General features: G+C 44.7%; 2 protein-coding genes across 2 annotated transcripts in view; one reads left to right on the forward strand and one right to left on the reverse strand.

Annotated features, from left to right (window-relative positions):
* Positions 1–2,777, forward strand: part of ANXA10 (annexin A10) — a 31,549-nt gene extending 28,772 nt beyond the window's left edge. Inside the window, exons 10-11 of the mRNA XM_072952447.1 lie at positions 636–758; positions 2,709–2,777. Coding sequence (XP_072808548.1) covers positions 636–758; positions 2,709–2,777 — 192 coding nt within the window. The remainder of the gene's footprint in view (positions 1–635; positions 759–2,708) is intronic.
* Positions 2,778–4,524: 1,747 nt separating this feature from the next.
* LOC102536553 (DExD/H-box helicase 60) lies at positions 4,525–13,772 on the reverse strand. The gene is made up of 7 exons (XM_072952470.1): positions 13,762–13,772; positions 11,174–11,297; positions 10,014–10,110; positions 6,967–7,081; positions 5,989–6,131; positions 5,779–5,892; positions 4,525–4,532 (listed from the first exon to the last, which is right to left on the reverse strand). Exons 1-7 carry the CDS (start codon positions 13,770–13,772, stop codon positions 4,525–4,527), a joined length of 612 nt encoding a protein of 203 aa, XP_072808571.1.
* Positions 13,773–14,077: the final 305 nt, after the last annotated feature.

A 14,077-nucleotide genomic window follows, 5' to 3' on the forward strand; every position in this document is an offset into this window, starting at 1 on the left:
AAAAATAATATGAAAAGGAATATATGTATGTATATGTATGACTGAAACATAATGCTGTACACCAGAAATAGATGCAACACTGTAAACTGACTAGACCTCAATTAAAAAAAGAAAATTGTAAATAAAACAGCTTCCGGTTCCTGGCCACCGGGTGTCACCTTCACTCCCTATGAACAGTTTGCACTTGTTTGTGAAGCTGTGTTCTTTCCAGAGCTGGTACATAGACACTGATTTTTCAGTGTTTGTGGTTAAATCAGCAAACATTTCAAGTACCCATAATTCTTATTTGTACAATTTTCAACACTAAGCCGACTACAAAATCAATATGCAACTGCTGTCTCACTTACACATCAGTGTCCCTGTGACAGAGCTGGGACCCATCCCCAAAGTCACAGGAAGAATCTGCACCTAGAAGGAACACACATCAGATTCGCGTGTTGTAAGGCAGAGGCGAGGAGACCCTGGGAAGGCTGACAAGGCTGTGAGGGGGAGGTCCCTGCAGATGAGGCGAGCACCACAGCTGTGGCCCTGGACAAGGACAGGAGCAAAGGCCACAGGAAAGGGGATGGGCCAATTTTAGACAGATTACAGTATGGTTTCCTCACTGTCTTTCTTGCCTTTGCTGCGGCTCTTAGGACTTTGGTTTCCATAATAAAACCGTGATCAGGATTCTAGTTGCCAGAAGTGAAATAGACCTGATGACCATAAGGAAACGGTACAAAGAGAGATATGGGAAGTCCCTCTTTCATGATATCAAAGTAAGTCTCCTGCACGTGGTTTATTTTCACCTATGTCTGACCCTTTCTGAAACCAAAATAAGAGCTTTAACTGAAATACCGTCGTGTTGGACTCTGTCAAGTTAAATATTCTGGTGGAGACTGCCTACGTTAGTGCATGACCAGGTGAGGAAATCCCTTCGCCCCAGTGACCAAACTTTGTCCTCTTTGACGTGTTTTAAGCAAAAGTCACCGATGCGGTCATGTGAATACTCACGCCCAATCTTGTAATGCTGCTTCACAAGCTAAATTCCAAGTGTGGTCATCATCAGGCTGGACGGGCTCTGCAGCAGGACCACACTCACTGTGAAGGGGCTTCTGAGAGCAGCCCTCCTTCTTGCTGTCGCAGACGCAGGGCAGCCACTCAGATCCCTCATGTCAGTGGTTTATAGCAATTCTGCACACACCTTGAAGGGCAAAGAAGCAACAACTCAGAAGAAAATAGCCCAGTTTCCTCATTTTGGCACATCTAAACTTTGCCCTGAATTTTGACAAACTTAGCAAAAAATGATCAGAAATATGGGACCATCTATGTAATTCTGGGCACTCAACGGAAAACAAAAATGTTTGACCCCCTGTTCAAAAAAGTATGGAGACCTTCAAGACAGTCCCCATAGCACATGAAACCAGGCACGGGCCCTGGGACTGGACCTGGACTCACATTCTGCACGGAGCCAAGTCCGGTGACCCTGTCCACATTGTTTCCGTTAATTTTCACTTGTATAAAATGGCTATTTAGTTTATTGAGAGAACCAGAAGAAACTCAATAACCCAAGGACCAAGAGAACACAAAACCCAGAAGACCCTGCAGGCCCTCAGGCAGCTGAAGTAGTTCCCAAGAGGAAGAACTGATGGAGCAGGGAAGAGAAACGTTAACTCCTTTGTCTCTGAGAAAACTCTCCTTATACCCACTTCAGACCCTTAACTTTCAGGGATGATAAACACTTCTCATTGAGAAATCCACGTCAGAACTCATTTTCTAAATGAATAAACTAGCTCTAATACATATACAGTGATTAACCACAGCCACCTCAAAATCTACTAATATTTACATGTAACTAATGCAACTTTACTATGTGCATTTAAAGCAGGGAATTGTAATTACACGGCTTTGTGTAAATGAACATTAATATGATAGTTGAATTCTAACAAAGATAGGTTTTATAATTCCTTTTATGTATTATATTACTATTATTTTTGGAAAAACTTACAGATTATAGAAAATCATAAAAAGACTAAAATTTCCCTAATTCTCCACCACAGATAACCTGTAATAAAATTTTGTTGTAGGTGTTTTCTGTCCTTTTAAAAATATATGTAAACATTAATATGTTTTAGTACTTAAGAAATATTTGTATTAAATCGTGGTATCCCACTGTGTAAGTTGTAAAGTACATAAACTACCCCCATATGTTACATATTTTTACTTTTTCACTACTATATATAATTATGGTGTATGTTTTAGAGCATAAATCTTGTGCTTATAAGTAACTGATAACTACTTCCATAGGATAGATTCCTTGAAGTAGAATTATCACATTAAAGAGTAGAAACATTTTTAAGCCATTTGAGGCATATTGTCCAATCTGCCCTCCAGACTCCACACAGACTATAACAATAGTATCAGGACACCTCTTTCCAAAGTTGAGGAGAAGATTTAATTCTGCTGTAAGTTATTCTTCTTACAAATACACATCAGGGTTTAATCAACTTTATATAAACCCATTCCACTGACCACAACTCTCATTGTTTTCCAATAACCTCCACTAGAACTAGTTCTCAGGACACATTAAATCATTAGGTGAAAAAACACACAGTTTCTGAAATACTGACAGCCCGTGGTCTCTCACATTGCAGCCTGGAGGAACGATGTTTCTTTTTAAAGACACTATGATACCGTATTTCAAATGCATCATATTTTCTTCTTTTCAGAATTTCGCTTCTGGGCATTACGAGAAAGCTCTCCTAGCGCTCTGTGCTGGGGATGCCGAGGACTACTGAGCAGAGGGAGGAGGATCCGGAGGACCGCACTCCCACAAAACGCAGACTGTGTGCCTGATCTGCACTGTTGGCAGCATTATAACAACACTATGGAATCATGTTTTCTTATCTTTAAAATTATTCTAAGCCAAAGAAAACCTATTGATAAAAGTACATGAGACTGGATTTGCACATACTATCTAATCGTTAAACTGTGTGTAATGGGATAATAAAAGGAATTATTGCATTGAAAAGTGTTTTATTTAAATGGGAACCTTCAGTTTCCTATAACGACTGAGTCTTCTTACGGCGGTCCCAGCGTGCTGTGGGAGACCAAGGGGAACGCAGACACTTCAAGACTCAGCACAAATGCAGTAAACCTAAGTGAACATCTAAAGCTCCTTTAAAGGAAAATAAAGACACAGAACAGAAAAGTACAGCCAGACATGTGCTCCTCAAGGTCAGGTGTGTAAGGGACTTAGATGTAAATCTAGGCGTGTGTGCACTTGTGGTGTGTGTGTGTGTCTGACAACCACTCTGGTAAAGGCAACTTAACCTCCAGTTACTTTCTTCTTTTTTTGCGTTAGTGCCTAATCAGCCGCTGAACCCAGCCGTGTCAGAAAAGCCCTTGCGCCTCGTTTTTCTCTTCATTCCTCAAGGTCAGAATCAAAGTCTCTGGAAGTAGTATGTCCTTGTGCCATGGGCAGAGGTTGGCCCCTCCTGTGTCCTGTTGGTAAGTTAGGAGTAGCCAAGAGGAAACACTGGCCGAGGTCAGATCTGAGGGAGAACCCAGTTTGATGACACCATTTAGCTAGGAGTAAGAGCTAGGACAGAGACAGGAGAGTCCACAGCAGAGGACTCCCAGGACAAGCAGGGAAACACAGACGAGACCACAGGACGCAGCAGTTAAGGAAGTCAAGGGACACGAGGACACACAGGCGAGCGTTCCAGACAGACCAGTGATGCTGGTGGGTGCGCCCTACTCAACATGGAGCACTTTCAATGGCTTGTAGCCCAGTCCCTGCAGACCCGTTTCTACTGGTCTCAGGAAGGAAAACGTGCCCAGGACCGGGTCTGGCTGGGGGAAGGACGTGGGACACTGAGAAACATTTCAGAATAACCAGACTTCTGAAATTACCTTCGAGAGTTCAGCTCACTGCTACAGTGGATGATGTCACAGAATTTTAACTTGGGTTTCACTTCTGTCTAAAAAGATCATTAACATTTCAAGTTAAAAGAAGTCATCGTTTGAGACGTTTATCATGGCTATTATACATGCTAAAGTTCTTGGATGAAAAATATCAGAATTCCGAATGAGAACTTAGATAATCAACTAAAACCTTTCCGCCAGGGGACATCTTTCTGTAAGTTGTTCGATACATGGTAAAATCTATCCTTTAGCTAAGTAGTACATTTTATTTCCTTGGTGTGGCATGAAAATCAAATCAGAAACAAATCCAGACTTAGGTAAGGAGAGACTTTACTCGAAAAGACCTCTGCACTGAGTGGAGCTGTCTAGTGCAAGAGGGAAAACACACTGACCGCGAGATCTGCGGGGTCGCCAAGGTGAGCCAGGAAAAGACCCTTGTTTTATGAGGATTAGTACACAAGGCTGGAATCAATCCAGTGTGGTGAGGGTGGGGGTGTGAGGTGTGACTGCACAGTTAATCTCCTAGTCACAGTGGCCTGGGATTGGGCACCATCGGGGACAGGTGACCTGGAAAAGCCTCCAGGCAGCTTTCAGGAAGGGTCTAGGGTGGATTACAGTTCAGGGACCTGTGGGGCAGACAGGAGAAGGCTGATTAAAGTCTGGCCAAGCGAGCAGGATCTTGTCCAGCTGGTCAGCCGGGGAAATCAGTTCAGCTAGTCTTTTATGAGACAGAGAACGGGAACTTGGAGGGTGTGTTAAGGGTGGTAACAGGTAACAAGGGGTCATTTGCAAATCTTAGTCCTACAGGAAAGGGTGGTCTTCTGCAGTGACCCATGTCCTAGGACATGAAGGGTGGGGTTCTGGCCACCTCTGCTTCCTAGGTGTGTGGTATGCAGTTAAGTGGGACATTCATTGTTGGGGCCTTTCTTCTTTCCGAAGTTTTCTGTTTAATGCTTCACTTAGTTGCTTAAAGGCCAACACAACGCTGTCACCTTCATTGTTGCATAATTCACTGAGTGAAATCCTGGCCAAGACCAAGGGTTTGAATCACCACTGATGATACTTGTATTTAATGCAACACAGCTGGTTCTAAGAACTTCAAGTGCAGGAATGTTTACCTGAGGGGCTGAGTGACAAGTGCAAAATCTTGGATTAGATTAAATGTGTCTCCTGTATTTAACCTAGAGAAAAAAAACAGGTAACACTTGAAGGAATAAATGTGTTTGGACGTGCTCTCAGTCTACAGTTAATAGACATGATTAATGACCACAGAACTGCTGGCCTTCCCAGAGACTAAATAAAACCAGAGACAGAGAGATTTCAGGACACACCCCCACCCTTTGTATCTAGCACCTAAGCTCCATGTAGCCCTAAATCAACTGAGCTAGTAAAGAGGCTCATCATTTGGCTGAAAAAGTCTGATTTTTAGTCTCCTATATAATAGCACATTATTATTACTCAGGTTATTCTCCATGTGTTAAAACTGTGCCAAACATGAGTGACGTCACTGAAAACAGCAGAGAAGGCAGGTCCAGGGGCCCATCCTTCCCTAGAAACATGAAAAAATCCAGTAAAAATTGTCAGAACTAACTTTGTCAGAACTGCGGGAAACAGTCCAAGGCTTAACTCAGGGGAACAGGTCAGAAAGGCCGGGCAGTGCTGGGACACCAGTACTCTCCGGCTTCCCATCCTCCAGTCAGACCCCTGTGAGGCGCCAGTGCAGCTATGAAGTTGTTCCTGTTACTTTTCAAACTAAGGTGACATAACTCGTACTGTGTCTATTCTGTAATTCTGCCAAGTGTCAACCAGGCAGCTTTTCAACAGGACACAAATAATTTACACCTTTCAGAACAAGCTTGGCCGGAGCCTCACTCTCGTGGTCCGTGGTCAGCACAGCACACAGGTGAAAATGGTCGAACTGAATCCCACCATCCCTCACTGAACATACGTGCTTCTCCAAATCATTGTACCTCTCCCTGTAGAACACTGGGAAGGAGAGCAAGGGTTCCAGTGGGTGGATGTATAGGGGCTGGGAGAACGTCAAAGGAAAAGGTAAAACTCCTACGAATGTGCCAAACCTACCAAGTCTCACTTTGTAAGACTGCTTCGGTAGTGCATAGTCTCTGTGCACACCGGTGCGGGGACCAGCGGGTCTCTGAGAGGCAGCATTCTTTGCCATCATACTGTCTGCTTGTCTCCAGCACCGTTTTACTGATTGTGGCCACCTCAGAATTAAGACTGCATATTATTTAGGCAGAACATGGAACTATTTCCTGTGACATCAAATATTTTAAACAGAGAAAATCACATGTTTCTTAAAGTTTGCACTGAAGGGAACAGGCCCTAGAGCTAGGCTGCCTCAGATCGAATCCCGGCCTCCTTACACGGCTGGGGCTCTTGGATGAATCACATAATCTCTCTGTGCCTCATTTTCCACATTTTAAAATGCAAATAATAATAATAGCATTAGAAACCCTATCTAAGAGCAGTAATGAAAATTGTCAGTCATAAGTGCTGTTGGCCATTTAAAATAAATTAATGTACATGAAGCACTTAGAACAGTACCTGATAAAGAGGAGTCTTTCCTGTAACTGTGACTGTTAGTGGGCAAAAATCCAGCCCAATTTAAAAATGATGTGGGGCTTCCAACTAATCAGGCTTTACTGTCTTTCTGAACATCTCCAACGTGGGACAGTGTAAGAAGCGTCAAGGTCCACAGCAGAGTGTGGCATTCTACACTATTTTAATTTTATTTCTTAGTAGAGGACAAAGAAAAAGACACAAATCAATCAGTTCTGGCCAACATTTTTCGAGAAATGGGGGAAATTCCTGCTCAACTGTAGACCTGGCTGGGGGCGTCCTTGGTTTCCCTTCAAGAGTGTGTCCCTGTTCAGCACCAGCAAGGTGGCCCAGAGACTCTGATCCTGATCCCTGAATCCAGAGATAAGCTAGTAAATCCACCAGGAAGTTATGAAACTCTCCAGAACCCATACAGAGAGCGTGACTTCCAAACATTCAAACTAGAACAGCCTTCTCTCCAGACTGGAAGCCAATGCCTACTCGGTGAGATGCTGGGGGTTGCTTATGGAGGCCGACAGAGCCAGGAAGGGACAGTGGATCATGACCAGAAGATGCTCCCAGACTTCCGCTCTGATCTCTCCACCAAGACAGTGGAAAGACAAAGATCTCCATTAAAAATGGACAGGAGGTCTGAACAGACCTTTTTCCAAAGAAGACACACAGATGGTCAACAGGCACATGAACGATGCTCACTATCACTCATTATCGAGAAACACACATCAGGACCACAGTGAGGTACCACTCACACTTGTCAGAACGGCCATCATAAAGACCACAAGTAACAAATGGTGGTGAGGATGTGGAAAGAAGGGAACCCACAATCCCTGTTGGTGGGAATGTAAATCAGTGCAGCCACAGTGGAAAACAGTATGGAGGGTCCTCAAACAATTAAAATGAGAACTATCATATAATCCAGCGGTCCCACTCCTGGGTATTTATCCATAGAACACGAAAAGATACATGCATCCCCATGCTTCCTGCCGCATTATGTACAACAGCCAAGAAATGAAGCAACCTAAGTGTCCACTGATGGGTGAGGGGGTAAAGACATGGTGGTGTGTATATACAGAATGCAATGTTATTCCACAAAAAAGCCACAGAAAAGAATGAAACCTTCCCATTTGTGATAACATGGATGGACCTCGAGGGTACTATGCTACATGGGATAAATCAGAGAAAGACAACGATCTCACTTACACATGAATCTAAAAGCTTGATCTGTGAAAGAAAAGAGCTAAAAGATACAGAGAACACATAAGTAGTTGCAAAGGTGGAGGTGAGGTGGGAGAAATTGGTGAACTGTTTTTGTTGGTTTGTTTTAGTTTAAATTTTAAGTTAATTTAAAAATACCAAATGACAATAAGACACAGAAGCCTGGAAGGTCACACATAGTTTCCTATTACCTCTAATCCATCAGTCCAAGTTTACATAAATACTGGCAAATTCAGGAAATAGAAAATCTTGACACAAATTTTCTTTAACTTCCATCAATAATTCCTCTTGGTCTTTCTCTCAAAAGTGTCTTTCAAATCTCTACAGTTCCTCCAAGTCTGCTCCCCACCACGCCGGCATCACACTGCAGCTGCACCACCTCAGTACCCTTCCCACTCCCTGCCACCCCTGCGTCCTTCACCTCACCACCAAGAGACGAGTCTCAAGGATAAACCAGATCAGGCCACGTTCCCAGTCAAACGTCTCCACCATCCTCCCACTGCACGTGGGACAAAATATCGACCCCTGAACCAGGCGATGCTGTCAGGGCAGCTCCCAGCCCCGCCTGCCTCACCACTCCCTCCACACACCAGACTTGGCTATGCTCTTAGAGCACAACTTTCTACCCAGAAGGCCCATGTCTATTGCTTCCTAGGATTAAAATGCTTTTGCCCCCTTTCCTTTTCCACTTGTGGAGCCGGGCTCAACGTCACTGCCCTAGAAGACGTCTCTGACTCCTGCAGAGCGATCCTCTTGCTGCCCTGCCATTGTCACCACCAAGACCAGCTGCCCCTTCTCTCCAGGATACACCCACGAGGGCTGCAGAGTCCCGTGTATGCTTAATGGTCCAACTCCCTCCCCGAGACTCTGACTCACCCCTGGGCCCCCCAGCACCCACTGTGCCTGGCACTGCGGACATCCTCCTTAAATGCTGGCTAACAAATAAATGTCCTCTGACCAAATAAAGCAAATTGAACCAGGTTTAGGGAAAATTCTCAGATGATCTTCTTTTCACAGATCAAGTTACGACCCCTAGCAACAAACTGGGAAAGACTTCCCATCAGAGCCAGATCATTTTAAAAAAACATCCCACTGCCCATCTGACTTTGCCCAAGTCAGACAACATGCCCCTCCGCTGAGCAGTGACTTTTTGCTCCACACAGGTGACACTTTACCCCGACTGCCAGAACAGACATGAGCCTTCAAAGCCCGTCAGCTCTGCCCTGACCTAAAACTGGGGAAGCAGGTCCCCAGCGTCACACCATTTCAGAGTTCAGAGATAAGAGCAGAACTCAAGGGATTAGATCGCAAAGATGACGTTGTTCAGGTTTTTTTTTTTTTTTGAACATGAACATTCGAGGCTTCAAGACGCAGTTTATACAAACCGAACAAAAATAAACACAATAAATCAGACTCAAACCAAAGAAAAGCATCACCGTGTTTGGTCACTCCAAGTTTACAACACAAGAAAAGTTAAGTTAGACACAGGCTTATCACCATTTTCCACTTTAAACTGAAAATTCCTTGGAGCAAAAGGGTCATTTTAAGTCTCTGGATAAATATTCTTAAGGCTGCTATGAAAGTTTTCTAAAGACTAATTTGCCCTATTCTATATCCATTATTTTCCATCCCGCCCTTTCTGCCCAGGGAAACTTGACGCAGAGGCTCCTTCAAAGGGCTGCTCCGCCCTCTGGTTCCATCAGATCTGGCCAAAGGCGACTTTGGCAGGAGACCAGAAGACAGGATGGGTCTTTGGGCCATGCTGTCCTCCTAACAGGCTACCATGAGCCCGGCAGGACCCAGGGCTCAGACCACTGCCTTCCCCAAGAAGCCAGTGTAGCTCTAGTCTCCCTGTGGGGCTCCGTGGTCGCCCCTCTGCTTGTCCTTCTAAGCCCCGGGCGGAGCTGCTCTCTCTGGATGACAGCATCCTCTGCACACCTGCGGAAAAGGCTGCTCTCAAGTTGTTCTATTTTGAGTGCCATTTGTTTTCTATCGGGACCAAGACTGATGAAGTAACTTACATAACTGACATCACTGTCGGAGCCCCGTATCTTTGCTGCAAGGGTCCAAGATTGGAGTTTGAAATCTCTATCCAGGAAATCTATGCCCTGGTGGTTAATTCTGCTCCAAGTCACCAAAGACAAGGGTCTGCAGACCCGGCGCCCCTCCCTGAGTCCAAACAGGAAAACGGAGCCAAAAGGCTGAGCGTGACTCACCCGGGAATCCAAGGACCTCCAACCCCAACTCCCACCAATGACAAACGCCCTCAGGTGGCCAAACGAGGAACTCAACCTGGAGAAATCATACCCCACCCACCTCATCAAATATCACATATCTGATCCTCTTCACCCACGCCTGGCGATGAGGAGCCAGCAGCAGGATTTCAAAGCAGGCAGGCACGGTGACAAGTACCTGAAATAAACCACGTGCAGACAGACGTGGTGAGCCCTCGGGGCTGGCAGACCCGATTCCAAGAACACAAAAGAGCTGTAGCTCCTGAAGGCACCTGCTGCTTCTGAGAATGCTGCAGGAAAGCTGTGACAGGTTACTTTAAGCCTTGCGAAACTGCCGTTTTTATAGGTCAAATGGCTTGCGTAGCTTGAATTCTTATTTACGAGCATTCAAGGTGATAACAACAGAGTTCATTGTTGCAGGTTTATTTCCTCAAAATCTGACCCTGAGGTACAGTTTAAATTGAAAAATGTTTATTGAAGACTAGCAGCTTTGGCAGCTGGGAGGGGGCTGGGCAGAGGGAGGAGCTGAGCTGCAGGACACACCTGGTGATGCTCTGGCCCCCAGCTCAGATCCTGGCATGAACGGTGGTTGCTGAGGACACTCCACGTTCAGCCAAGACAGCTGGTGTTTACTCCCTGCCCTGCTCAGCGCCAGGTGCAGGCTGTGGAGGTAGGACTGGGGGGACTGACACTGGTACCACGCTCCCTGCCCTCGGCAGCACAGCCTGGTCTCCCATGCAGCATTCCGTGGTCACGGTTTCCCTTTGTGTTTGGTCTTAGCTGCCTGTCTATGAGTTCAATCAATGAGGAGGACCACTATCTGTGACCTATTTCACGCCCTGCAGTCTATCCATGACACAGCATGTTTGAAATTACTGTAAGTATCCTACTTGTCGAGGCAGGTCAAGAAAAAGCTACTGTGCTTGGAAAGCAGTGTTTGTTAATTTGTATAACACTGGGTTTTTCAGACAATTCTAAATCTACTTTATAAGCCAAGATGATGCCAATGAACTACAACTGAAATCTACAGTCAAAATATAAGTGTCCCTGAGAAAGGTGAGCTGTTTCTCACTCTCTGGAATGAAACAATGTTAAATTTTCTCTAAAGCCATGACATCTTTTGTAAATTCAAGAAAATTATTTCTACAGGCCTTGCCAACATAGTCAATCTCTAGTGAGAGAGACTTCTAAGTACCATCATATAATTCAGTAACAGACGCACTAATTAATACGCATCCTACCTGAGAGTTGAGGGCGTCGTGTCGATAGTCCCTTGTGAACACCCCACACAGAGCTTCTCCACTGGGCAGATTTTTGTTAAAACGGTTCTGAACCGTGGCTGCCACTTGGTTCACAAGGGCCTGACTGATAAGGAAAGCCTTCCATTAATCACATAATAAAGTCCAGGTGAAACCTCAGAGAACCACAGGGATTGTCTACAAACAAGCACTGTGGGGAGCACAGGGAGGTCCACACCCCTCACAGCCTCTGCTCTGCATCCACTAACCCATGTGCCACCTTCCTGCTGCTCGACTCACCTCACAGGAGTCTCAACCCAAATAAAATGGGAAAAAATGGTTTCATCAGAGGAAGAAATGGGAAACACAGCCCACACATCAGACAAAAACAGCATAGAGAGAAGTGGTGAGTCTACTGGAGGGGGACGGCTGAGGGAGGGGTGGCCAGTGTGGCCTGGGGGTCCTTGTACCTTGAGGTCGTCTCCCTGGACATCTACATTGCAAGGAGCAGAACACTGACCAGGCAGGTGGCCTCACCAGTGGAATCAGAGAGTGTGCACACCCACACACAACTATTCCACAATTCATACTCAAAAAAATAAATTTCACCGTGACTGAAGTGTAAACTTTAAGACATAAGCATGAAGATACTAGAAAGTGAAGACTTTCATCTATTTGAGCACACATGGAAATGCTAAAGACACTGGTAGATCTGACTATACAAAGACAGCAATATATTATCATTAATATGACCACAATATAGCAAAAAGACAAAATGACAAAAGCATACCTGTTACAATTTATAGAGAAGAAGTAATACATTTACCACGCAAAATTCTGACAAATCAACAAAAAGACAAAAAGGAAAACAGGCAGATACACCCACAAGTGAACTGGTGAATAAAGAAATCCCACTGCCCAGAAAGCACATGTAAAGAGCCCCAAACCACCAGGGATCCAGAAACACATGTTTCAGTATGAGACAGTAGTTTTCATTTATCAGAATGGAAAAAATTTTTAAAAGATCATAGGAACGCTGGGAAAAATAAGAGACAGTACACGTCCACGTGCTGTCAGTGGGAATAACAATGGATATAACTTTTAGAAGAGTAAGTTGGCAACATGTGTGAAGCTGACTTCATCAATTCCACTTCCAGGAAGCTCAGTTTCTCTTCATATATTTTACTAATTTCCCTGCTTTCACAACTATGAAAATGAAAAAGCTGCAAGCAAAAATAAAGTACTATTTTCAACTAATTATGTTGTTCAATCGGGTTCAGACCCTGAGCACACGTCCCACAAGGCCACCTTTTCCTAGAAACTAAAACAGAGACTGAATTCATTTTAATCTGTAGAATTAGAGTTATCCCAACCAAATCTGCCTTTCTTAAGAGTAATCACATTAAAAACAAAGGGTCATAAATGAGGATATCTATACTTTTTGTAAACAAAACTTTCTCCTAAATGACAAAGATCAGACTTTTTGCTGTTTAAGTCCAACATTAGGTGGTACCGGCCATAAAAAAAAAATGGCAAAACAATGTGGCCTGAGAAACAAGCCAGACACCAGTGCTCAAGAGCAGAGCGGACACATCCTGCCCGGCAGGGACAGAGGCGACCCTGAGTTCTCAGCCACACAACACTGCCCAGCAAAGAATGGTGCTTCCCTCCATACAAGCAAGATAATGAGGATCTCTAGATTTTTCTGAAAAAGACAAGACTTGAAATGCAACACAACTACATTTTTTTGACAGCATTCTCACTGATGCTTCTTACACACCCCCACCCCACACACACATGCACTTTTCCTTTCAGTTTGGAGCAGTAATTTAGGCTGATTACTTCCATTAAAGATGGAATCCTCAGTCAAGCTCTCTCTTGGTCTGTAGCCTCATTCCTTACTCTGCTTAAAGGATGGAAGGGACAGAACACTCTTTCATCATCTACCTCGCAAAGCAAACATCAAGATGCCACAGAGAATGACAGCTTCTGGGTAGTGCTTCTGTCATGCGCTCTGTGAAGGAGGTTAATGAGGGGAAGGTGGAGGCAGAATCAGGAAGACACCCATCTAGGCCTTCTTGCAACACTTGATAGAAAAACCCTTACTCCAGACTACAGCCACAGAGCCAAGAACTTGTCAGCTCAGAAAACCTGTCACTGTGGAAAAATCCATTGACATAGGAAACCCCAACAACAAAGGTATGACTTGTTCCCAGCCCCAAAGAAAATTACAGTCCTCACTTAAAGAGGATAATTCAGTGGGTTGATTTTTCTACCCGTATCTGCCAATATCAAATCAAACCACTCGGATGGATGTTAGGATTAGTCTAAAAAGTCCCTCATATTTTTTTGGATCTTGGTCGCTGTTTTCATCAGCAGGCTAGTGAGTGCTGTGTATGAGCGAGCTTACCAAGTGCACTTCTAGATTTTTCTGACGGTAAGTTTTGTTCACGTCAAGGAGAGGCTGAGCGGGGGATAGACCAGGATGAGAGGAAGACACGGGATGAGCCAGGGAGAAGGGTCCCTAACTCAGTCTCACTGACATACTGGCTGCAGCAGTGTCACCAGCCTCCTGTGACAGCCCCTCCAACCTGAGCACCATGGCGGTGAACCACTATACTTGTGACGAGCAGTCAACTGAGTGCCGTGAAAGCTGCTGAAACTGCTCAGAAGCCTTTGGCTTCAATATTTCTTAGGTCAAGGAACACACAGGTGTCAAACTGCAAGCTGTCTTTGCTTAAAAAAGCTTCTAACTTCTGTGGGGACAAATGCCATTATCCATGCACTTCCTCCTGAGAGAGCTGCGTGCCATGGACACGTGACCGTCAGCAACCAAGGGGGGCTTGTCCATCACCTGCCTCACTGACACACCTCTAAACATCTAGTACACTGTTATTAATCAAGAAG

This window comes from Vicugna pacos, chromosome 31 (genome assembly GCF_048564905.1).
Source record: "Vicugna pacos chromosome 31, VicPac4, whole genome shotgun sequence".
In the NCBI taxonomy this organism is placed as follows: domain Eukaryota; kingdom Metazoa; phylum Chordata; class Mammalia; order Artiodactyla; family Camelidae; genus Vicugna; species Vicugna pacos.